This window comes from Dufourea novaeangliae, unplaced genomic scaffold (assembly GCF_001272555.1).
Source record: "Dufourea novaeangliae isolate 0120121106 unplaced genomic scaffold, ASM127255v1 scaffold343, whole genome shotgun sequence".
NCBI classification, from domain to species: Eukaryota; Metazoa; Arthropoda; class Insecta; order Hymenoptera; family Halictidae; genus Dufourea; species Dufourea novaeangliae.
The window spans coordinates 1058145-1085311 of NW_015374236.1; the positions used below are offsets into that span (position 1 = coordinate 1058145).

Here is a 27167-nt window from a genome sequence, read left to right on the forward strand (position 1 = left end):
ATGTCGTTGATCGAGAATATTTCCATTTAATTCGAAAGAAAGATGGAGGTGCTGATAGACGGCTATTTCGACAAGCTGTTCAGCGAGATGGAGCGCAGTTGTCTCGCCTCGCGATACAAACGTCGCGAGCTGGTCGGCTATTTCTCGGACGTGATAAATAGCTGCGCTGCAGGTAACAGTTCTTGCTAAGTTTTCGATAGTTTTTTCTTTTTTGTTTGGTAATTACCGTGTCAGGAACAATTTAGCCGGAGTCTTCGAATCGTGGATCGTGGGATAGATAACGGGGTTTTCGGGAATCGACCGCTTCGAATCAGGCTTACCTGAGCGTTTCGACGAACCACCTGTGTAGATTTTCCGATCCAGTGATCACCAGGTTCGTCGATCGGATCCGCTAGAAATTCTATTGTGCGACCATGAAAGTGATTCGATCAGGGGTGGGAGGGATGGCGGAAGGAAAGCGATACCGTGTAATGTTAGACGCGGGAGAGAAACTTCTGCGACGTCTTGTCCCGTGTGATTTTGCTTTCTTTGAAAAATTATGCAAAACACCGGCTGGAGGACGCGATCGAAAGTATCGGCTGGTGAAAGAAACGTTGATCTGTGTCGTTGACCCGACGTATACCTTGTTGTATACACAATTTGCGAAAAGGCTTCCTATAATACAAACGGATTCGCTGACTGCTCAAGGTCACTGTCATCTAGCTTCGCACATTATCCCTTTTATATTCGCATAAACTTTCGGATAAGATCAAATTCTGTACAAAAAGCCTAAACTTCCAAAGAAACTGGCTTTCAATTATTAATCGAATACCACGCCCACGTTATTGTAGGAGATTTTATGGGACAGGCGGTGTGTGGAGACGTTTCTCCCAATCGCCTGGGTTTTTAGTAGCGACCGCTGGTTGGCGAGTTTTTCTCGCAAGCGATAATTAGAGCCTTTGGCTACTTACGGGGCTCCGCCGAGGAGCAACCCAGGCGTCTGTGGTAGGGGTCGTATACCGACAGCCCCATTGACGAATCTTGGTAGACGATTCCCGAGACAAGGGCTTATAAGCAATAAGCAAAGTCTTGTTTCTCCGCAGCCGAGAACCTGGACAAGCAGGACGTCTGCGAGAGGATAGTAATGTCCGCCCTCCGCTACCACAACATCGCCATGATGGAGAACGGTTACGTGTGCATGCTGGGTAAATTCCACAACGTTCTGTACGTGGCCGCGAAGCTCTGCTACGACTGGAACCTCGACAACAACGAGATCGTCTCGCGTCTCTTAAACGACATATTCTACTGCGAGAAGACGTTCGAGCGTATCCTGGTGGGCGCGATCTTCGGCATACGGGTGACACACTTCCTGTCCGGTTGGAAGAGCGACTTCGAGGACCGCGAGGAGAACATACAGGCATTGGTTTACTTCCTGCACCACGCGACAGTTGGTCGTCTCGAGTATCGTTGCGAGTCGTCGCCCATGAAGAGACGCTTCATCGACATCCCCATGGAGTCTTACGGACAGGCGTTGCCTCTACGAGTTGCCATTCAACATGGCGCCCCGGACATCCTACTCGTGATGCTTCGTTACGGCGCCTCTGTAGAGCCCGACAATCTAGCTCCCTCTCCCCTGGAAATGCTTTTGACCCGACTGAACGAGTACGACCTCCAACCAGGCCAAGAAGAGATCGTCTACCCGGAACCGTTGCTAGTCTGCCTGAGACTGATCCTGCGAACCATCACCACCGCGTTCATAAAGACGCCCAGTCACATCGCCGATCAGAGCGGGGTCTTCAGTATCTCGTTGTACGAACAGTACCCCGCCCTGATGGAACGGAAGCTTGTACCGCCTGAGAGGAGTGGCCTAAGTCCACCGGAGTTAAGACATCTCTGTCGATGTCGGATCAGGGAGACGCTGTTCGAGAACTGGGCCCTTCCTCACGGGATCAAGACTCTGCAGATCCCAGAGTCGCTCAAGAACTACCTGGATCTCCTATGCGACTGATGTTTACTGCATGCGGATTGTTATTGGTTCTGGTGTGGTCTTGCTAGGTGACATGACAATTTTCGATACTGTGTTGTATATCGGGCAGTTTTTATGTTCTGGGTGAAATGGATTGCATGTGTGTGCGTGTGTAATGTGGAATACGAGTTGTTTCTGTTTGTACGTGAATCTCTCCTACAGAAAATGTATAGATATTTTGTATTTGGATCTCGAGAGATGTCAAGTAAGATTTTGTAAAGAAGAATCGATTGTGGGAGACAATGCTTTGGAATCATTCTAGTCTGACGAAACGAAGATTGTACCTATATTTTTTGATGCGTTGTATAGGAAAGTCTCAAAGTAAAGTGCCTTGAAGATCGACTATTCCTTTTATTATAGAATCCTGTTTTCATGATTTTGTCGGTAGTTTTGAGGTAAGTACTCGTCCACCGATAAAAGTAAATATCTTTGTACGTAACATTTCAGAACTATATACGTAGTTCACTCGTTTCCGAGAACACTCTGAAAGTTCATCGAAGACGTAATCGAAATTGTCGTCGTTCGACGAATCTCATCGTACTATTCAATGGGATCAAGTTTCGAAGTTCGACGCGCCAAATACGTGCACCCGCCGTAAGTATCGCCCAAAGTGCCTCAAAGCCAGCCGGTAACTTTTCAATGAAGTTCCTCCCTCGTCGATGTTTCGAGTGTCTCCTAAACCGACGAACATCCAGATCGAACGAGAGCTGGACATCAACGGGACAGCCATACGAATTTCGATGGTGTCGTATCAAATTTTCCGGTTTATATTTGAAATCCTGTCTCCGATTTTACGATACCGCGAAACGTCTTCGAAGATTTCATTCGAACAGCCTCGTACATGTTATTCAATCCGAGAGGATTTTACTTCAGTCGATAGAAAAATTCTAACAAGGAAAACGGTCGCGATGGACAGTGAAATTCGACCTAATAGTACCATCGAAGTGATATTTTTATTGAAATTGTCTCTTCGCACGTAAGTTCGAGGATCATCGAAGTAACCTTTTCAGTCGAATCCAGTGAATCAAAGATAATCTTCGTCGGCTCGAGGGAAAGTCAGGTTCAATAGGTTCACGATAATTGCAAGTTGCAATGGTCTAAGTTTAATGAGTCTTGGGAAACAGAGAAACTTTGTCTGCACTAGAAATGTACAACACGAGTATACCCATGCTTTATGTCCGCAATCTATTCCATTTTTATACAAGACACGTATGACAGGTGAATATTGAAAAAAGTTCGTACTTCATCGAATATACGCTACTTAAATGCTGGTTATATTGTCGAAAATATTCCAAGTCGTATTATTCATTATTCATCGCGTCATTTCGCTGTTGTTATGAAATATTGCGGCCAGGTTAATCGAAACGAGCTGACGAGAATAGATTGCTGCGTCCAAGCGTATAAATCTTCAGGGACACTTGACGCGAAAGTAATAAATTTGATTTTCAATATTTTATCCGATTCTCCGTAGACGTATAATGAATACGGCGGGTCCTCCCCGGTCGGTCTGTCAATCAGGACCAATCGGCCCCTAGATCGTTCGCAACGATTGTAAAATACTCGGGAGATCGGCCGACAAGCGTTGTAATTGCATCGGTGTAAATGCCGTTTTGCATTAAATTTTACCCCCCGTGGCATGCTCGGACGAATTTCCCAAAGGGATGTCAACTCGCGGTCCCGGACTGGATTTTCCTGTGTTCGTCGCAGTTAATTAAATTACCGCCACCCTAAACAATTCATTGCCACGGTCATGACAGCGGACCAGATTACCGACTGTTCACTGCCAATTTGAGGTGAGTTTCATACCTTTGGGGAAACCTTGAAAATGCACTTTAGCTGAAGAATATAAACGAGGTGAATTAACAGTATAACGACTGACGACGCCACAGTGGCGTCATGTGAGTCTCAATTGGTACTTTTCAGACATTCAAGGTTAATGATTTTCTTTAGATTCGCAGCAAAAATTCTATTTCTATCTACTAGTTGTTACAGTGTTAATATTCTGACCGAAAAGATATATACTCAAATAGAATAGTATTCACAGCACATTCTAGTTCAAAGTGTGTTTCCATCTTCAAAAACTCCTCTCATAAATCTCAGATTCTGATTTCCAAGTTACAGAAATTTTTACACCCGACCTGCTTGTATTTCCCGCTACAGAACCCTCCGATTATCGATCATTGCGTATATTGAAACTTGTTCGACCGTTAATCGTATACAATTCAGACGTTTGCCAGAATGAACACCCTACCGAACAATTGGCTGTGACTCAGAAATAATGTCGAACGGGTGATACGTCCGTACGAGCCTACCGCTTATAGCGTTTAAATATCGAGTCTGAAAGTGGGGCCAATAAAGAAACACTGTGTCCCTTTAAACGACCCATTTGCAGTTCCGAAACGGAGGATGATCAGTTTCACCGTTCACTTTTGTCCGGACTGAATATTCCGAAAAACACGAACGAATAAGAACGATAACGATCGTGCGAGAAATAATAATAATTTAGTTACCTGTACGCATCCTCCGAAACGTTTATTTTTCCGGGCTCGCCGGTGGTCTCGGTTCGGCTGGTGAGATTCACCGTGTTCCCAAACAGGCAGTAACGAGGCATACGGTGGCCAATTACTCCAGTTACGACCTCTCCGCTATGGATCCCAATGGTGATTTTCTGTCGAAAGAGTTCGACGCACAGCTATCAGCCGGATCTCCTTATGAAACGTAGGTAGGTACTCTGTGCGCGCAGTCGTGTCACGTATCGCGCGTTAACGTTACCCGCGGCGGAAGCTTTCGCGCAAGGGACAGGAAGAGTGCATTCAGGAAGATGAACAAGACTCTCTTTTTACGGATAATCGAATGCGCGCGCGTTCCTCGAAACGCGATGGAAAAGTCACGCTGCAAAACGTTCGGGCTCGTTGAATTATTTAATCGTTATTTCATTTATCCAACTAAGTACGACTACTGCGGCGCGTGAAAAAGGGGAAAGCGAGACGAGTCTTAGATACTTGAAGGGATTCCTGAAGTACTCGTTCATAGAATTAATTATTGAGGGGCTGGTTAAAGAGATAGAGGATCGTCGAGACAATAGATGAAGTTTCTATGTGAAAGGAAAAATTGTGGATCCTAGAGCCAGAATGTATTAACCCTTTGCCTTACAACATCGAGTCAGACACGTGATAACGATTTCAAACTGAATTTAGTGAACATGAATATTATTCGTTTCCTTTGAGTCGACGTGAAATACTGTTTCGCTGGTATTAACTTTTCGTCGTTTAGTTTTTAACATAGTAGTGTTAATATGATATGAAGTTCGTGTCTTGTATAGGGGACTTAAAGCAATGGTCACTATTTCTGTATGTATATCGAGACTTGTCTTAAATTCATTCGATAGTTCGACGATAGTGATTGTTTCTCGTTGAATTCTTACCGAACGGTTCCAAAGTTATAAGATCTTTCTGATATTCTCCCCTCTATAGTTTGAAAAGTGTGACTCAATACACTCTGGATCTAGAGTCCAGAATTGTATCTCGAAGAAATGAAAAGATATTTCGATGACATCGCGTAAAAAATTATAAAGGTTCGGTTCCAAAAATATTTAAATTGTACATCGACTAGGTGATAAAACTTTAAACGAATACAAGGGATCATATCAGAAGTTTTAACAATGACACCTTGAAAATCTGACCGAGAATCAATTTTTGGTCGGGAAAAGAATGTAAAGTAAAACGTGTAGAGAGACTTACCACTGGCTCGCCATCGATCTGCACTTCGTCCGCAGCAAGATCCATCATATCCAGCGCCAGCCGAGCGATACACCGTGCATGGCAACGACATGGTTCCGGTAATCCGCTCACGGCCATGTATTTGTCACCAACAGTTTCGACCTAGTCCGACCAAAGTGGATCAGTGCTAACAAGCCTTCCCTCGTATATTCAAATACATATATCCGTTGCCCGATGTATAATGAATACTGTGTGTCTTAATTCAACCTTCTAATATCGTTCTCCAGCAAGTACGATCAATACCGACCGCGTCCATCAAAAGGACATGACCCAACACTATTTTCGTTACAGGTAATCGGTCCGGTAGTCACTCAAATAACTATTCTATAAATATTGCTAAATGATCTTAAAGTTAAGTTCGTGTGATAAAAACTCATTCGACAACAGTGACCCAGTCTATTTCGAAACTATACAATTTCGAAGGTAACTCCAGGTAGACATACATATATACACACGAACTTCTTGTCGCCGTCTCGAAGTACCGTGGCGATCGATCACCATGTCCAATAAAAGAAACTCTTAACAGTTCTAAAAAGTTTCCGTTTCCTCCATCGCTATTTAAAGAACGTCTGTCACCAGCAACAACAGCTCGCGTTTACTCTTTCCGCTGGTGCATTAATGCACTCTAAAGGATCCACGTATACGGACGAGAAACTTCATTCGTTCCAGTCGCGAAAGCGGATTTTAAAAATACCTCGACAAGATCGTGAATACATTCCGGGATTAACACGTTCGCGGAAACGGAACCACCGTCTGGTAGGTATTCCTTACCTTGTACACGTTCGGGTTCTTCTTCGGGTCGGTCAACACGTCGAACGCGGTGTACAGTTGATTGAGCATGTTGACGATCTTCATTGCGCCGCTGGAGTCCGTGTGAGCGGCGCAGTAGGCCCCGAAACCGACGATACCAGAGAACAACAGGGTCACGCAGTCGTACTTCTTCGCTGGGACCGGCCTGGAATGCCGTAGCTCGTTCGCCACGGATATCGGCAGCACCGAGTACAGCAACCTGCGGCACAACCGGAACTTTTAATGGAACTCCTTTTAATCACCTGCTCAGCCTGGCTAACTCCGTTTACCCACTGCTCCTCGAATCATGGTCGAGACGGAATTGCTTTAACCAAAAGATGAAATTGATCCCCCCCGGTTTCTCGCGTTTTCTTATTTATTAAGGCGGAGTTTTCTAATTTATTTGATAGTCTGCGAGTTTCTAATGCTTGAATGCCATGTTTTCTTTTTTTTTTTGGGACACGGTGTATGTCTCTAGGTGGAGGTCCAGGTGAGACACCCTGTATTTACTATCCTCCCAACCCTAACGTCTTCGCGGAGAACGTCGAAACAGACGAAGCTTAAAGACGGCGTCGTACCTCGGATGGGAAGGAAAAAAAAAGAAAGAAATTCCAGGCCCGCACAAGGAAAACTCGATCTTCCCCCTGACCCAACCCCAACCCCCTCTTCCTTGGATAGAATTGCGTCAGGATAAACGGCAAACGAGGCCAATGGGGATTTCCTTAATCAGAAAATTACGCGGACGGAAATCCTTACCTGTCCGTTTTCTGCTTCTCGCCGTCGAGCTCGCGATACGTCTGCTGCAACTTATCGGTAAGCAATTCCAAGTTCCTCGTTAATTTGTAATCAGCCTCGAATTGCTCCGACATCAGCACGAGATCTCTGGTGGCGTCGAGTCTGGATGATCGATGGCGTGGAAAAAGGGCAAAAAAAGAAAAGATAGATCTCCTGATGTCAAGACGTTTCGAGAGAAACGAAATCGAGAATAAATTTTCTGGGAAAGTTGGACGAATCGTCAAATGTATGGTTTACGTTCAAATGAATACAGAAATTTGTTATAACTCTGCGTTTCATCGTCGATCTATAAAATTGATGAAATGTATTTGTTCAGTAATGTTTTTGATATCATTTAAATTTTTCGAAACCTTTCAAAATCCATTCGCAATTATCGACTCTCGTCTATTCTGTTCGATAGAGTTAAAAGCTGTTAAAACACTTCAACCGACAAACAATACTTCGCTTGCGTTGAACATCATTTCTAAAAATACATTAATATTTTCATCGATAGCGTCATCGTGTGTTGATCGTTAGCATTTTCAAATCGACTGTTCAATCATCCTCGATGCGTAATCCCGGCGTCCCGTTTCGAGAAACAGAAGAGACCCAACCGGCGATTCAATAAACCGGCGTAATAATTCTCGTTTCTGTTGCTCGAAATTCATGAAAATGGAAAATGAAGCATACGAGCGAACGAACAGCGGGTTGGGGGAGATGGGGAACGCGAAAAATATCGGTTCCGTAGGGCGGGGAAAATTTATTTCTGAGCGTTGAATCGTATTTTTCCGACGCCTTTGCTACTACGAAGTAATCCAGCTGCACGTAACTCTCGCGTTGACGCGTCTAATCCAATGCTCGGAGGATATCACAGGTCCTTGTTCGTATCACAAAAGAAAGTTATCGCAGTAAACAGCCGGCGTAATGGGAGCCAACTCAATTAAGCTTTAAATTTATCCGCTAACTACGTCGACGCTTCTGCTCGAATAAATCCTCGCGCAACTGTAACTACAATGGGAATTATCTGAGCGTTAACCGTAGAACACGGGGCATCGACAGCTGCGAGGAAGGCTTGTCGCCTAATGTGTCGATCATTCGATATCGAATTTCATCGGTGTTACGCGTGTTGCGCGAAGAAATCCAATTTTGATAGTTTCCAATTTTTGTATGTATTCGTCAAAGTTGCACAATGCAGATGTATCACTGAAGGATGAACTTTGACGATTCTCAAAAAGTGGGACTTTTAAGGAATTACAAGAACCCGTCTTAACCTTTAGAAACGATGCTGTTGCCGGGAAAACGATAGATCGTGACTGGCCCAGTTTAGACTCGTATATAGTAGAACGACTAATTGTAAGTACAGCTGACAGTTGAAGGAGGAGCTTGTAGAACAGGGCGTAAAAGTGAAAATGATCGTCAGAGAACTTTCGACTGTCGACTGCACCAACTGCGGAACCGGAGTTTCGTAAATACAGAGAGAAATGTGTATTAATGGGCAGACAGAGAGAGACAGAGAGAAACAGAAAAAGATGGCGAACGATGAGACTTCCATTCTCTTACCTTTCTCCCTTTTTCTGATACGAAGGTAAGTTACTTTCTTACGCCAATTGATATTTCGAACGTTGAAGATCATTGTCTTCGATAATAATAATGTAGTATCGTAATTTTAGGTAAACTCCGAGTTAGTTTATGACAGCACAGTTTTAAGGATAAGAGGGTTACACAAAAAGCAAGCGATAGAGTCGAATGCAAAGTCCATAGAGTAGTCGTTTGCTGCCAATTACTAATCCCACAACAAATATACATAAGAAGCGGTTTTCTAAATGTAAATTAGTAATTACTTTGCTATTCTCAGTTTTCTAACAGTGAATGTAAATTGTTCGTATCATCATCGTCGCAAAATCTGGATCAAAATAGACCCAGGTGTGGTCGTTCGAGGGTCCAAAGGATCACGAGGCTGCGTGCTCGCTGCGTAACAGCGTTAAAATGTATGACACGCGACGACCTGGGGGACGTTTAATGCATCCAAAGAACGAAATGAAGAAAAACGAGGCGCGCTGGGTGCTGTAGCGAGTATTGCGAGAAGAACAAACAAGGGTGAAGTTTATAGGAACGAGGCCAATTCGGCGGAGTCGTGACAAGAATTTATGCGCGGCGCGCATAGCAGTACGAGACAGAAGAATGGCGGTAATTATACGAACCATCGCTTCGGCTGCTATCGAACGGCTATCTAGCCCGTTATTTCAACGGCGACAAATATTTTCCGCGACGGGGAACAGTGTATATACATATATACGTACGTACGTCACGATGAATTAATACGCGGTGCCTACTTAGTAACCGCGAGCCACGCTGCACCTCTATTCGCGATAACGGGCTGGGTAGAGCGCCGCCCATAAGTCTGCTGTCGCTGCGATACATATATGTATACATATACCATACACTGGAAAGAGAAATGATATTCCAACAGTGCATTGTTGTAATTGTACATTCGATATACACAGTATAAAATAATAGTGTAAATTATAGTGTAAAATTAGATTTTTAGAGAAAAATGAATTCGAAGTTTGGGCTCTTCACTTAATATCACTCGGCCAAATTGTCTGTTCATTGCTTACTGTTTCTACTTATTGTAACCACGAATGAGATTCGAATAAATCCATCCACTCGATCGTCCCGAACATAGAGCATTCTTTGAATAAATTTTATTCCACATTCTTTACCGACTCTTGCACAAGGAATTACTCCGTTTATTGATTGTTACGAGGATCAATGGAATATATCGTATAATCAAGCATTTCGTAATGAGAACTGCAAACGGCACGAGACAGAGATTTAGCCGCGGAAATCCGATATGTCACTGCCGTCTCGTATATCCTAGTTAAAAACGGAAGCAATACCTTCGATCATTTATAATGCAAATTGACGATCCGTACGCGCAACACACACAGTGTTTCGCGTTTTGTAAGTGGAAACTCACCGAGTTGCATTCTTCCCGTTGGCCATTTGTTCGCGCTGATTTACGGTGCCCCTGTCGACGATTTTACAGGTTTCAGAACGTTCAACGGGGGAAACGAGGGTGATCGACGCGCGCGTGCTCACAAGTCTGACCGAATCGAACAATCCACACGCGTTACAAAACGCGCTGTGGATGAAATCCAATTTAGCGACAACCCTACAATTACGAAGCGGATTAACGCATCCGTGCAAATAGCGAAATTAAATCCAGTTATATTAAAACACAAACGACGGAGAAATTTTACAGATTACGTATCGGTCAAGAGGATTTAGGAGTATGAACAGTGTATTGGCATTCGAAGGATCTTTAAACAGAAGCGAATTGAATCGAAAAGCGAAGGATTAGTAAAGTGGAACGCTAGTAATTGATAGAGATTTAGTAAAATTATATTAGTATTATGAGTATATTGATACGAATTTCCTGAACAGAGGAAAGAGTCTTCCATTAAACTAATGTTGCGGCGAATATCGTTATTTAAAAATGATGAGACTGATATATATGTTGGATTTTATTATTTTTAAGTCCAAATATATATTTTTTTTCTATTTTTTATTTTTATTTATTTATTTTATGAAGAAATATTTAAATTTCTCAACTGAAAATGCTGAGGTCTATTCATATCAGTGAAACTACGGATTCTTGCTGACAAAAGTTAGATATTGACTCGCGACAGAGTTTGATATACTTGTGAAATGAATGTTGCAGGGGTGCAACACTGGGAGTTAAAGATTTAAATTCATGAAATTACAGTCTTCATTATCTAACAAATGAAGGTATACGTTTTGAAAAATGCGAATTCCGTACATACTTTTAAAAGTGAAAAGAGAATTCTGAAGTAATAAATAGTATTAGAACGAATGTTTTATATGGAACATCAACTGTTTTCTTCCATCGGTTTTTACAGGAGATGTTTCACGATATGAACGAAGGTATAAGAATTCCACGTAAAAGCTCACCTGGTTAGGTCATCCAAATTCATCACGCTGGGATAGCAAAGAAAAACGACAAAGTCCGACTCCGGTATGTACAACATTTGTCCCTGGAAACGTAACAAACGTCGCCGTGACAACGGAACACGCTTTATCCATGGACGTTCCTACGAATTGCTTGGTGAAATATTCATCCGTATCGGAATTTGTACTAACTTTCAAGCGTAGATACGAGTACTCCTCGGACGCGTTCACCCGCATCACTCCTTTCTTCGTTCGAAGCACGTATACGGTGTTTATGTGGGACAGTATGTTCTCGAATGTCAGCTCCAAGTGTGGTCTGATCTGTGGAAACAAGGTAAATTGCATTTTTTTTTAAATGTAGATACACGTACACGTATTACCTTCAGGTATACATATATTCACCTAGAATTTACCATTAAATTCGCAGGTGTTCACTGTCATTTGATTATTCTTTATTTTTTGCATACACGATTGTATGAACGCTCATTACAGTAGAAAGTATAACCCTTCGGAGGTCACGGTTGATCTGACACACACGCAAAAGACGAGTTTGAAAATAATGAAAGTGTAGATGAAAAGGATATTATTGAATTGCGTTCTGAAGGTACAAGCTATTTCCAGCGACGAGATCGAAGATGAATACGAAGATGTTGAGTATTTTTTGTTTTTGAAAACATAAAACTTAGAAAAGGAAATCTCTCGTATACACCACAACCGTCCATGGAACATTAGGATTACGACCAGAGCATTAATAATGCTTAGTGACATCTGTATTTTAATTGTAAAGTAATGTAACTCTTAATAGGGTAAATAAATCTCTGTTTCACACCAGTTTCCCCATATCAACCCATCAAACCTTATACATACGGACAGAATCAATCCATTTTCTTGAATTTGTTCTTCAAATCTTTTGAAGAACAAATTCTTGCCAACTTCTGAAGCACGTAACGTTTCAGAGTTTGCCGAATTCACCGTCGCGGATGCATGAAAACGTCTACACCACGAACAAAGGAGGATTTACCAGTGAGTTGTCGCGATAACTGTCCTAGGCGAGCGACAGATTGCGAAATAACGATTCGTACACTATGGACTTCTCAAGATCTCGACAGGGGATTCAGCTGTGACGAGGGGAATAATAATGGGCGGATAATTGATTACACCCGCGGACGTATGCACCAGCGGCTATGCAAATGAAGTTAAATGATTCTGTTCCAGCGGCGCGTGTCATATCGTTTGAAACAAACCGCATTTGAAAGATATATGATCAGTGGCGTATGAATCCGCGTGAATTATACCTCGCCAGTGGCCACCGACGTGCCGGACAATAACGTAATTTCGTGGTCCACGGGAACTAATGGCGGCGTTTCGCAAAATAAAACGCGGTTATTGATCCGTCATCTCTTGTTATGCCCACGGATATATGTGTGATTTCAGCTACTTTTTATGGTAGACCCGTGTTACGCCTCTTTAACGTTAAATTTTATGGAAAAATCTTGATCCCACGTGGATTCGTTAGATTGTATATAAGGCCCCGAAGGACTTAGGGAATTAGTATTTTCTGAAATACATCTACGCATCTCTGTGATTGACAAAGAAGAACTGGATGGCGATTAATTTCAGAGGGATTGAATCTTTTATTGACCGACAGAGAGAAGGATGCAGGAATAGTGTGCAGTTCGATTAAAATCTATCATTCTGTAAAGGCCACTAACAATAGGAAATTTCAATCATCAAACATAAGATTTCAACCACCAGTCTCATAGGTGCATACTTCTATATTATGTTTTAAATTTTAGCGTATTTAATTCTTTTTAACTAGATTCATAGAATTTTCAATCCGTATGTCTAGAATCAACTGACGATCGTATACGTACGTTAGAAATACTCACGGTAAGAGCATCAAATATCCAAGAAGCAGTAATTGTGTACGACATAAAAGTTATGCATAACAGTTAGAGAAGTTAAATCGGTGGTGACTTACCGGCAGAAGGATGTCGTTCAGCTTGCAGTTACCGGTGCACACTTGGGGAATAACGCGAGTTATGGTGCATCCAGTTTGAACTATGTAGAGGTCTCTGTTGAACATCAGATGGAATGGGAAAACTCGGCAGAACGTCATGGGGCTGACTTTCGGTTCTGCGAGAAAATCCGAAAGAAACTTCCCATGAAGGTATTCGACCAAGTCTAAACTCATAATCGATGTTACGTGCGAAAATTGTTCTTCGAATCCAGCTTTTTGCAATAAACGACGACTCTATTGAATCATCTATGGAGGCGAATAATTCTGTGTTTTCCTTTTTATGAAAAACTCGTGCGTTTACTCACCCACGGACAGTGTCTCCAATTCGGCGATCATAGGATTCGAAACTACACCCGGGCCGGAGGTGTTCGTTATCAGAAATTGCACGTGATCGCACTCATTTTTCGTCTTCAATATACGCATCTCTATGTCCGTTCCGTGGAGCTTCTTTGCCACGGTCTACGCCGCCAACAAAAAGATTATTGTGACTCGTTTAATCGGCACGTTGCTTTCACGTCCGAACGAATTTCGTTGCGATCAAAATGAAATACTGATGCCGATCGATTTCATGCGCGTTATACGCGGAACCAACAATAGCTGTTTCATACGACGTAAAAATTCATATTGTGTTAACGTTGTGCCAATGTCCTCGGCGTAAATCGTCCAATTTTTCGACGATTGAATCGTTCATTCTGATCATCGAAGCATACCGCTATTTTCCAGTATTGTCAGATATTGGTGATTACATTGATATTCGAGTACACACGGTTAAATTCAATAACTTCGAGCATGCATTGTGAACTATAATTTTGAGTTAATTGATAAAGAAAAATTTCTAGAAAAATTCTAGACGGTTTTTTTTATTTTTTGCGAATAAACAAGAAATCTATGAACAGAAAGTCAGAAATTAATTTGTACACTTAATAATTCCGTAACCCATAAATCTATCGGGGATCCACGGAAGTACAACATCTATCATTCGACACAAGCTTTCAAAATTTTGATAACTATCCCGTGTTATGGGTCTCCTAAAATACCTTAACGATGCCAATGACGATGTGCTCCAAACCAGGTCGATCGGAGTAATAATGCAATATGAGCGCCCCATCCTCCGGTCTCTCGGTGCATCGGAAAGAGGGCGCCCTCATTCCCGGGTACAAAGTGCCTAAATGATCGTGAAGGGCGTCCAAATTCTGCAATTAAGCGTGTCACCGGACTCAGCGTCAGTTTGCTGTGGCTCATTAAAGATTATGGGGATATTAATTTCCATCTAGACGACCAGCGAAATCGCGTTTTCCATGATCGGATTTTATGTTTCCGAACCATTCCCCTTTGAAAATGCACATAATTCCAACTATACAATATCTGTCGGCTATGGCATCAATTCGACGAGCTATTAATTCCAATTATCGGCAGATCGATATACTGGCCACGAAACGTCAACGACAGCAGCGTGACGGTTTCTTTTTCCTTTTTTTTAACTTAACTCGACGAGTACCGACACGAGACGTGAACATGCAACTTGCTCGTGATACCAGACCACGGGGAGAAGCGGAAATGAAACCTCGAGGAGGAAAAACGCCACGATAATGATCTCGTTCCGCGATGGCATTCCATTTGCTAATCGCGTTCCGCGCATTCATCGCGAACTAAAGTTTCTTGCTACTACGTGGTTGTAAGTTTGTGCGATTTCATTCGTCGGTTAAGATTGAGTGTTGGATTCATGAAAGTTTGTTTCTTCTGTTCTGGGTGGTTCTTTTGGTAATAGTCGCTGACGTGAATCTTTAGTAGTTTAATTGGAGCTTTTTGAATCTGACTCTTTCATTGATTGTTCCCAGCTGTTTAATCTATCCAAAGTATTATTGATACTAGAAAAATAATTTTTTAGTGTATGTTTTGAAACGGTGAGTTATGAGTAGACTGCGGGTGTTAACCACAATACATAAAGATTGAAAATTTCAAGCTGGTTTTATAGTTACATCACGCAGTGTAGTGAATCATCCATTGGTAGAGCTATAACAATTTTTTCAAAATTCATGAATATGAGGACCATAGAACTCCACTTTCAATTTTTTTCCAAATAATATTAAAATCTCATTCGAAAGTGCAGTACTATAAACAAAAAAGTGTCTTCCAACCAGAGAAATCCGATTTAAATTTCTCGCCTAAGGAACATTTCGACAAATCCAAGGACTGTTCATTGGCCCCGCCGAAAGAACTATGATATATTTCATCAGTTCACGAAAGAAAAACCTCCCGAACAGATGTAATAATTTCTCGATTACCCGCGGACGGGAAAATTTCTGGCAATAATTCCGCGCCCGTATTCCGTCCGCGTAAACGAGTTTACGCGGTTTTTGTCCAATTACTCAGCGGCTACGTTGCCGCAATCGTGCGCACAGGACCGGTCGGTCGTGTTCTCCCGTGAACGGGTCTCGTGTGTGTCTCTTTCGAGTTTAGAAATGCATCAGGACGCGGGGAATGCGCGAATGAAAATTCCTACGGGTTACACGCAGGTGCACGGGTGTGTCCCTCTCCTTCAGCCAATGTCGAATAGCCCAGAAATCACTCGATGGAAGGGGAAACAGGAGAACGAAAAAGAATTCGCCTGGCCTCGAGCAATTCCGCCGGGAGCGTCGGTCAAATCGCGAACGATCTGCCTACGTGTCATCTTTCGCCGGGGGAAACTTTCACTTCGAACCCGCGCGGAATGGAAACGGAATCGAAGATGGAATCCCGGAGTCGGTCACCGGGCGCCCGGGGAAATCTTATCTCCTCGGCCGTTCCGCGAAAGTGAACGGTCGAACATGACCGTGTGTGTAACGATCTTCTACTACCTGCAAGAAGTCCCTGGGCGTTGCGCCGAGCACCTGCAGGATTTTGTCGTAGCCGGAATCCTGGCAGAACTCGAAGAACATCCGGCCGAACAGCTCCAGAATCTCGTTGGCCGGGATGTCTGGAACGAAACACGGGTTTCTCTTTCAGGCTGCGACTTTATTTTTGCGGAGTTTCGATTTGAATTTCGATGGATCGATTCGCGGTGGTTGAGCCGATCGAGTACGGTGGACTAGGATTCTAACGAGTATTGAATGATGATATTTGAGGATCAACAGGATATGATGAGGACATAATAATCATTTGCTGCAACATCATAAGTAAAAATTTGCAATTTTTTAGTCATTTGTGTAGAAAGAAAGGACTGTTTTCTGTACTTTTCACCGGTTGAATTTTGTAATTAAATTTTCAAAACCCCAGGACAATCACTTTTATATGATGTACGTAGAAAACTACAGCGACCAGAATATTCAAACTCTGTATGTATTAACTCTTTAAGTGACCCGCGTGGAATTGAAAGAAAGTGGTCCAAAGAATGCCCACCTTTTTCTATTGTTAAATGGTCTGATAAGTTATTCTAGGATAAGTAACATTGAAATAAGAGGCAAATAATAGCTTTGTATTCGCTTATACATCACTTTTTGGCAGGAAGCAGTTACCGACAGATCGTTCAGGGCTTGAAAGTACAAGTTTTACGTGACATTAAAATATGATACCAATTTTGGCTGAAACATGCAAATGAACGAAAAAAAGGATCGAGAAGAGAGAGAATCGCGTTTCGTTCTGGAGCTGCTATAGCGATCCTGCTAAAAGGATTTTTTCTCCGCTGAGGTCACCGCTTTTCTGACTGAAGACAGTAAAAAGAGGTGGAAAGAATGGAGAGAAGGTTAAAGGAAACAGGGTCTTGTACCGGCTAGAGGCTCTAGAAGATTCGTGCCTCAGACGCTTCCTTCGTCGCTGAGGTCACCGGTTCGGTGGGCAAAAAGAGCTGGAGGAAAGCATGGAAGAGGTAAAAGGTAGGAACATCGAGACAGAGAATCTCGTTTCGTTCGTGGTCAGCTATAGATCAGGCCAGAATCAATTGGACTCCAAGAGTCAATTCCCTGGCTGTGAATCTTGTTAGACGAAATTGCTACTTTTACATCGCTTTTACCTTTTTGTCCGATGAACAGAGAACCCATGTCCGCGGACCTTACGTTCTCTTTTTCGAAAACCATCGGAGAGGTCGAACAAACGAGGAACAAATGAAGAAATTATAGACTGGTAGAGGATGTTTATAGATTGGCGTCGAAAATGGAATTTTACGGTGCCGCGATTATAGTATGGAAAAAATAGAGATTGCCTCTGAATAAGTATCTTCGTGAAATTCGATGTACAAATATATTGCTTAACCCTACACAATCTAGTAGTGTCCGACGGACACATTTTCATATTGATTTGTATACATAATCAGAAGTACTTCGTTGTTAAGGATTAACTTGAATCTAAAATTGAGAAAAAAAGTCAGACTCACTGAGTTTGTTGACAGCAGCCGATATAATGTTGTACGTAATCTCGTCATCGTAGATCTGGCGCACCAGAAACTGGCCATCCATATTAACTGCTGCATCTTTCCTGGATTAACAAAATATGAATAAACATGTGGGTTCAAATTAAAGAAATCCCAAGGAACGCATGCGTGTATAATCACTAGCTTGTTTTGGAATTATGCATTATTCTGTAATTCTGGCACAGACAGACAGTTGAAGAAAAGAATTACAAAGAAACATTTTCAAAAGTTACATAATATTTGCGTATGCAGATAGGAAAATCCACTCACCGAAAGGAATACCAAGCAGGTTGGCGAAGGTATAAATTATACTCGGCAAAAAATTACGCAAGTGCCTTCTCCTGATTGTCAGTGAAATGAAATATGGCTACGAAAGTGACAACGTACAGTGTCTGACAGTGATTCCTGTTGAAAGGAAACGCAACTGCTTTCTTTTTTAACTTTAGCGATACTTTATGCCGCAACTTTATAATATAAAATACTGTTGATCACGTGATTAGCATAATACTATGACTGAATGAAAGAACCTCGAGGCTACGCTGTCCAATAAAAATCACTGTCGTACACTCTACACTCGTGAAGATTGAATTTATTCAACTTTCAAAAGCCATCTTACACTATTATGTTAATAGCAAGTTCGCCTTTCTCACTTTCTATTGACAGCACGAAAAATGCCGACAGGAAGAGGAAGCACGATTATACAATTAGCGAAAGGATTGGTAATCTCGGAAGACGAGCGTTTCGATTTAGAGGATAGTGTCACAGCGAATTAATTGTCGGTCTGACAACTAACGAAGTTAGTGGAGCAAAAGCCGTGTACTTTAACGGGTCGCCCAGACTGCCTCTTGGCAGTTTCTATTAGGTTTACAAAGTAAGGATAAAAGGGCGTCTCGCCGTTTGACATGGATATGAGCTGTCGCCCTGAGCTCGAGTCAGCATTCTCATGCAATTTTTCGAGGACCCCTGTACTGGGAATAAAATTCAGCTTAAATGGCTCGTGGAAATGGCACCAACATTCGTTTCTGGAAAATTGATGTAGCATTTCCATATGAACGTTTTTGAAGCTCTTACATATCTGTCCGAATTTATCTTTCTAACGGCTTTATCGTATACGTGAGAATAAAAATAACGATATTCGGCTATTAACTTATTTTTAGATTAAAGGAGATTGCGATTGAAACAGACAAATATCTCCGTGCGAGAAGATGAACGATTCTAAGAAGGATATTACAACATGTATTCGATAACATATTTCGATACCAGTAGACAAGTCGGTGTCATTTATACGTACACATATATATGTATAGACTAAAATGGGACACAGTGCCTATCAAAAGCTTCGTCACGGTCCCTGTGTGCTCTCGGAAACGAACGAATAGGATGTCTGAAATTATATCACGCAATTTGTAAACACGAAGCAGAGAGGCACGCCGTGAAACGCCATTTAGCACGGCTAAAGTGACCCTTTTCACACGAGCTTTTAAGAGTCATCGTCGAATCTTACTCCCCCAGGTTAACCCCGATTCTCGCTGCGACCCCCGCTTTTATCCCGCACACGAATTTCCCACAATTCCGTGAAACATTATCATTGTGTGCAGATGAAAAAGTTGTCTGAACAATAAAAATTAATTTGGGTTACAGGGGGTTAATTCCCTAATTACCCATATGAAGGCACATCGAACCACAAAAAGGTCAACAGAATTACAAAACTCAGAGTCCATTAAAGTCTCCAAACGACAGGAGCTACTTTCTTGTCAGCTGAACTTTCAAAGCCCAGTTCTTGAATTTTTGAACGTTTCACGGGCAACATTTCTGGATAATTTCGCTTTTCTAACAACGAACAACACACCGTTCACGGTGCATAAACACGCGTTACGAGTCAGCTGTCCCTTTTCTACCCTTCTTTCCTTATAGATTCCGGTGTTTTTGAAGAGTTTCACAGCTTCCAGCGAAACTGCGCCCCGGAGTTTTCCATGGAGAAACGAACGAGCGTGGGATTTCGTTGCTGCTCGCGGCGTAAAAAAGTTTCTCCTGGATCGCTCTTTTTTTACGTTCCACGGCTATGACTCGGGGAAGTTTCAGCCGAGCATTGTGAGCCCATTCCGACGGAAGCCATTGTGACCCCGCGAAGAAACGAAACGCGTGACACGATTCCCTTTTGCTGCCACGGAAAGACAGTTCGATTGGCAAACAATGAAAGATTCATGCAGGCGATTGTACGGTCCTTGGATTTAAGGGTTGGAAACGTCGGGCCCCTGGCCAGTGAGCAAACAGAGCAAGGAACGCGTGCCAATATGTTGCCGTGTCACCGAATCAATAGACTCCGAAGATCAGGTAAACAGAGGTTTATTACCGCGAACTTGTTGATCCGTCGATGGAGACAACAAGGGAGCACACTGTCACCGGAATTTTGTTTGTTTATGGTTTATTTGTGGTATATAAAAATTATCGAGTCTAAAAGGGACATTAAGGAAATATGAGTGCCGTGAATTTGCCAACGTATCTGAAGAAGAATGGTACAGTAAAAAGTATGGTAATCGTAGGTGAGAAGGGGGCGTTTATTTCGTCAGAAACTGTTGAGAATGACAGTGACATAAGTAAACGTTTCCTTGGTCTGAGAACACAGTTTTTAAAGAGTTATATCCAATGTACAGAACAGAGACACGAAGGTAATTCAGCGTTCTAACTTTTTTTGCTTGCATCACTTTCATTCCCAGGGGCTCAATTACTCTTCTGTCAGAGTGTTATACTTAATACAGTGTATCAATGGCCAATGCAGATTCTCATTATTCGATTGGAAATGCTTGTCGGGTAAACAAAAAATTTGTGTACCTTGTTTGAAATTATTTCCGCTTATTTATCTTTACATCAAGGGATTTAAATGGGCTTCAAACACCTTCCGCCTCGTTGCAATCTCAAAGGGAGCTCGATTATTCATCTTCCATGGTAAACGTCCAGTGAATGTTAAACAAGCTTGATATAAAACACACGGAGATGATTAAAAACCATGAGCTTGTTACGCCGCAAGTGTAATTTCTCTCTTCAAAGCCTCATTTAAACGAGTAAATAAATTAGAGATATGAAAAGATATTAGGTGAATAAAAATTATTGGATCTCAAAAGCAATGTACACAAATATGAAAGCAGAATTATATAAATGTTAAGTGAGTCGAAACTAAAGTGAATGCAGATGTTCGAGCCTGAATTGAATAAAATTTTAACCTGAAATTGCTAAAATGGAAGTGCATAAAGATCCATCACCTCGGTAGCGTCACAAAGCTTCAACGCGTAGTGCTTTCAACGAGGAAACAAACTGAGCGGCTCATAAGGCACCGTGGAGTAAGTTTCATGAAATATTCAGCAAGATAGTACACGCGGTGTAAGCATAGTTTATAAATCATTCGATAAAGTCCTTGACCAATTTTCATTCATCAAACGAAATATTCGAGCACAGTAATAGCCACACAAGCAGACATAATCGTGTTTATACAGAACCGCTTTTAAAGTAACCGCTTCTAAGTACTGCCTGAACAAGACTAATAAAAAATTTCAGACCATTTACACTATTTACCGTTTACAAGATAAAACATACTTTGTAACTTCTGTTCCTCATCAACCAAACGAAATGCACAGAAATTCAAATATTCATTAATATATTCTCCACGAAAAATTTCGCATTCACTTTCTGTCGAAACAAAGTAATTCCAAATTTTCCGTATAACACCATTACAATACAATACAAAAGAGTACAATCTACAAAGAATTCTACGTTAAAATTTTTCATGCAATTTCCCTCGAATTTCAATTCACGAGTCTAATTATCGCAGCTCTCCCGGTGCACGTTTACTTTCCAAATCATCGAACAGTTTACGCAAGCACAATATTTACGAACCTCCTCGAATCAAAATTTCAATCATTCGCCCGGCCCCCCGATTGGCCGAGGAAATTCAATATAAATTCCGCGATCGCGCCCCGGTCGAGCTTGAAGAAATGTGGCGGGGGCCCAAGGTGAGCGAAATTTCAATTAAAGAATGCTAAGGATTCGGGTCACGGAGACGCGTGCTGCACGGTTGCATGGAGCTAGAGTAAAATAAAGCTGGATGATCAAACATGTGGACACGCCACGTGGCCTGGAACCAAAAGCCTCGCGATCCCACTTCGAATTCCTTCGTTTACGCGACGGAAGAAGCGTTATCGTATTCGCGGAATCGAACGGAAGAAGGTGGTGCGCAATTCACACAGCTGGCGTATACAATAGGAGGAGCAACGACGATGTTCTCGTGTGAGAAACGTGCGCGACAAAACAAAAGGCACAGACACACACAGCAGGGTAGGAGGACAGGAACAAAAAGAGCTGAGAGAATGAGTCGGCGTGTCGTGGAATCGCGCGCGCGGGCGCGCGCCCACGTTTTGTACCTACTTTATCGCCTCCCATGTCTCGCTGTCAAAGGTCTTCACAACCAGCAGCTCGAGGGCGTAATTCACAAAACCGTACTGCACATAAGGAGACAAAATATCAGATATATTTCCCGCAGCTAGACATGCCAAACCGTCGCGGCGATGTTCTCAGAATTGTCATTCGAGCGTCATGGTTACGAAATTTTGTTTAAACCGGGCATGTTCGTCACACTGGTGGATCATATACCAATCCCTACAGCGTACTGTCAATCGGTACTACCTGTCCCAGCTGTATCTCGCACGTCAGTCTCAGTCCAGTTTCTCCGTTCGCGCGGACACGACGCGACGGTCCTCCACGTACATACGATCCTCCTCCATCCACCGATCTTTCCGTCGTCCGTTCGTTAATTCAACGTACCATGGTGATCAATGGGAAGCCGACGACCGGGAGAAGAATCCTTCCCCGCGTATCATTCCATTCTAATTGCCATAGGAACCGTGTTTACCTCGTGCACACCGAGCCGCGTACTGGAAAGTCGGCCTGCCTTCCGTCAGAGACGATAAGTATCGATTTTACTGCTCGCAGCTGCGCCACCTAGACACAACCCTCTGTGTTATACTCGTGTCTTCGAGGACCGAGCGCTCCGAACCGAACGCCGCCCTACCAACACCCTTTTCCCGCGGCTGTTGCCCAATCCGCTTTTACTGGCCCCATTCACGACGTGTCGATTCGACAGTGTTATTATTCAAACGGATGAATACTTATAAAGACCGTTTTAATGACTAACCAATGACCGGCACACTATCCCCACTCTCTTTCGAACTCTCGTGGATCGTGCGCATGCGCGCTTCCACGGCGTGTCGCTCCCGTAACCAGAAAGCTACCCCTGTCGAGTCGATCGTTGTGTTTTTTTCTTTCTCGATTCGATCGTCTTCTAGATCTTGCCTCCCCGCCGACAAAGAGTCTTTCTTCTACGCGTGCGGACGTTTCATTTAGATGCTCGACCGAGCTTTGTTGGCCTCAAACATCGAATAAAGGAGATGCTATCGCGTCGAAGTGTTTGGGGGATTTTATCTGAAGCTTTCGACCTTCGAAATAGCGTTTCGTATTTACGGCGGACCACCGGAAGCAGATCGGCTGCCGGAAACGGAAGGTTCTCTACGTTTTGGGGGCAAAATCAACGGCGCTACGCTGACGAACCCGGTTGTGATTAATTCTGTATTAACGTTCGGCGAAACAGGAGCTCAAGAATATATCATGCGAAGCATTATCCACGTCGTGAAATCTCGACTTCCGAGGGGGAAAGACGCGCGACGGGGAAGGCAAGCTCCGGCTTAAATTGTAATTAGAAACGAAGGCAGGAATTCGTAGCGCTTCAGCCGCCTTCCATAGGACTGGGCCTACTTTCGCGACGCGCATTGTCGTCGTTGGGGCGAAATTGAAACGAAGAGAACCGGAAATTAGCGGAGCACCCTCGCGGCACACCGGTGCTACGGCTTCATTAGTCGTATTACGGTAGTGTCGGGGGCGGGAATCTTTGTCTTTTGAATGTAGAGTTGTGTACTTCAACCAGAGTAACCTTACTTTTTAGAATCTGAGTCGCAGGTTTGATTGAAATGTACAATTGGTAAAGAATGTTTGCCTTTCGATGTTCGCAGTGTATGCATTGCTCTTACGTGTAATTGGAAGATAGTTTTTCGAAATCACGTTTACCCGGATTCGACCAGAACATATTTTCAGGTCAGGGTACCTCGTTGCTCCAAGTTTTGTCACGGTCATCTTCTTCTTTCCTGACAATAAACATTCAACAGTTACAATTAAAATACATTTACCGTCGGTGTTCAATGAATCCGAAAATCAGTACTGTAACTTAAGGCTGTATTATTATGCTTCTGGGGATTATACAGGGTGTCGTGTCAGTGGTGGTAGAACTAGGTAGGGGGTGATTCTACGTGAAAAAATAAGTCGAAAATATAGAATAAAATTTGTTCAGTTGTTCGTTTCAGATAAATAGAGAAAATTAATTCTAGACGCACGTATTTGTCATATGGTAGTAAGTAGAAACGGAATTCAGTAAGCAGACACGGTAGCCAAGTCCTGTTCGGTTGCACGCGTATTCAACAGAAGTCTCAAATGAAACAATTTTATTGCACATTTTCGACTTATTATTTCACGTAGAGTTATCCCCTAGCAGATTGTATCCACCAGTCACATGACACCTATAACTTTATTTAACGTCCTTGCCCCTGTAAAAACCGCTCCCGAATTATAGCGACGATGAATGTCGCGAAAATATCACGCTGTAAATCCACTTCGTAGTTACGTTGTCGTACGCAACGTACAAAAATTTATTGCCGGTCCACGCGCACCACCGTTACCTGTTCAACGTATCGAACAAACAGATTCATCGGCATCTAAATCTCTTGTTCTGTCTGAAATGCAGGTGGTCATGATTACACGAATGAAATTACCATCGACATAAATTACAAGCTGCTGCTGCTACTCGAGCCCGTCGCCAACAAATTAATTACAACGCGAAAAGAGGAACGTTGCATTTCCGTGTTTTCTAGATACCTTTCCGTCGCAAAGTACTCTTAATTAATTCACCGTCGAGACTTTGATCAATTTTCATCAAAACATATTCCGCCCCAACCTCTTCATCGTTCCGACCGAATAACAGTCTCGAATTCTCTTTCAAAGACGCCAGAGGATTTCTGGCTACGCTCGTTTCGCGAGCGCGTGGAATCATTAGCAGTGCGGATAAAAATTTAACGTATGGCCATTCGCGTCCACGATGCTTCGTGGAACGTTTTTCTCGAGTTCCTTTCGAGACTGGTCGGGTACTTTGAAAATTTCAGCGACGTCCAGGACGTCCCCAGTGAACGTAAATATTTGAAATCACGAGATCCCGGCCGAACTTGGGAGGGAACTTGATGTCGGTTCTCGGCCGTCGACTGTTTAAGGCTGACCTCTTTTCCTCGCTAGCGCGGAAATGCTTGTGGAACAAGCGTCGGCGGTGCGCCATCGAGAGTAGAAATCGGGCGCCGGTTTTCGGTTGCGTTCTTCGTCCACAGAAATAGTAAGAGAAACTTTTACGGGTATGGTTCTTCTCTAATCCCGCCCGAAATATTCTTGTTGTCCCCGGGATTACTCGGTCCCGATCCAGCGTCGCCTCGTTACCCCTATTACCGAGTGGCGACATTGCGTGACGTCGACACACTTTTCCGTACGCTGGTGCAGCCCGCCGCACATGTTTACCCTCGCAGCTGTCGCGAGTAAGTTCAAAGACGGATTCGCTATATCGGGGCCGCAATATCGAGTATATAGGGCACCCGAGGGAATTGCACAGACCTCGTGTCCCCATTATGAAAGGCCAAAAGGGCACGATAACGCGCCTCCGCGATCTTGTGTACGTGGGTTCCTGAGGAAATCGAGGGAACGAGTTGGGGAGGGAACACGTAATCGACGATCCACCGAGACCATCTACGTTTCTGTGGGTTTCCCATCGTGTGTTCCGCGAGGCACTACGTGAAATAGAATTCTGGGTCCGCCGTGGATGAACCGTGTCGATGGAACGAACGTAAAAATATTTGGGAAACGCGGTCCATTCGAGGATATGCCGTGTAATATACACACGGATAGAACAAAATATTTCTTTCGTAATTTTTCAATAATTTCGGAATGAAAGGGTTAAGAGCTCATTTGAGTGGTATTCGAAAGGGTCATATTGCATTTGTTCCACCTGATACCCAAAAACTGTAGATTCTTTCGATCATCCAACAGCAACCGAATTACTACATTACCATTTCTGTACACAAATACATTGCGTTAAATTCTACTCAAAAGTTCCGTTCATATCATAATTTCACAAAGCCAAGAAATACGACAATTTTACGTTTCGTTCGATGATCGTTAAGCCGGCACTTGCGTCCCCAAGTGCTAAACGAAGTGTACCCACGAATATTCTAGGGACACTAAAACCGAGCAAGTTTCTAGACATGGCCGTATCACGATTAGCCCAACGACCACCCAAGTTTTTCCACGAGCCCCACTGTACACACAGGAAGAGATAGCCGAGAGTGGTGTTTCTCTCTCGTGGAAACGAGCTATATCTCGGCTCGTGCCTATCGCGTTCTCTTCCCGCGCGTGGCAGGGTAGGAGAGAAGAGAATGTTATCCGGCAGTCGCGGCGAACTACGGGAATCGATGCAGCGACGAGATTTATGAGCCCAACCCGCTAGCCGGGTTATGAGCTAAGATACAGTTTCATCGGGCCGCCTGGTGTTTGCCCCTGGAAGGCCAGTGGTGTGGGGGTCGGGTACATAATGGGTGTTATATAATTGCCCGAACATTTACGAGCAGCAGTTTTACGAGCCTCGTCCCACTTTGGCGAACGAAGCAATCGTATCGGCTGTCAAACGAGACGCATGACCGGCGATCCGACCGTCGGGATTAAATGGTGGTGCGCCGTGATTCCTCGGTAAATAAAAAGAATTTTCCTCGGAAGAATTACAATTTCATCAAAAGAGGCACAAAAAGGGCACAAAAAGAGCTTCCGCGGATCACTAATGTACCGTGATATGGGTTAACAATGACACACTGGGTCATGAGGGTTGCGGATTTCATTGCCAGCAAAAAGTTCCTGGGGCGGAGCCTCTGACGTGTCTTCATATCGTCGAACGAGCTCGGGTTGAAGTTTGATGAGCGTGAAACCGTCCTCTTATGGTCTGGCACCCGGGGTCGTGATATCCTGAAGCGTTAATCTCAGTGTGATAATGCTTAGGGTGCTGCCGTTAATCACAGCCTTGTGAAATCGTCGATTTCTACGGAACGCGTTGTCTCCGGTAACCGCGGTGAATCGATCTTATGAAATGGCGAGCTGTCATGCATTCGTGGAATTTTGGTAATCTTTAGTGGTACATTCATCGCGTAATCATGTACTTAGAGGGCAAAAAAACTACTGCAGGGTTTCCATATGAAATTTAATTGGACGAGATATCGGTAAACACTGATCCAAATGGCAATAATAAGAAATAGGTAACTGGAA

The 27167-nt window shown here is 43.2% G+C and overlaps 2 protein-coding genes across 2 annotated transcripts; one reads left to right on the top strand and one right to left on the bottom strand.

Annotated features, from left to right (window-relative positions):
- Positions 1 to 1987, top strand: LOC107192425. The gene is given in 2 exon segments (XM_015581669.1): positions 1 to 172; positions 1083 to 1987. Coding segments are annotated over 2 exon segments (1077 nt in total).
- Positions 1988 to 4511: 2524 nt separating this feature from the next.
- LOC107192438 (guanylate cyclase soluble subunit beta-1) lies at positions 4512 to 22588 on the bottom strand. The gene is made up of 13 exons (XM_015581690.1): positions 22539 to 22588; positions 22143 to 22216; positions 17688 to 17788; positions 16177 to 16295; positions 14377 to 14532; positions 13645 to 13798; positions 13301 to 13455; positions 11512 to 11640; positions 11323 to 11405; positions 7330 to 7521; positions 6556 to 6793; positions 5746 to 5886; positions 4512 to 4673 (listed from the first exon to the last, which is right to left on the bottom strand). The coding sequence occupies exons 1-13, from the start codon at positions 22539 to 22541 to the stop codon at positions 4512 to 4514; spliced, it is 1707 nt and encodes a 568-aa protein (XP_015437176.1). The 5' UTR covers positions 22542 to 22588.
- Positions 22589 to 27167: the final 4579 nt, after the last annotated feature.

Bases quoted from the DNA above. Each gene is read 5' to 3' on its own strand.
- LOC107192438 (XM_015581690.1), bottom strand. The intron at 11,641-13,300 runs GTAAGTCACCAC...TTGTTTCCACAG, and splicing joins TGAACGACATCCTTCTGCCG to ATCAGACCACACTTGGAGCT. The intron at 11,406-11,511 runs GTTAGTACAAAT...TTACGTTTCCAG, and splicing joins ACTCGTATCTACGCTTGAAA to GGACAAATGTTGTACATACC.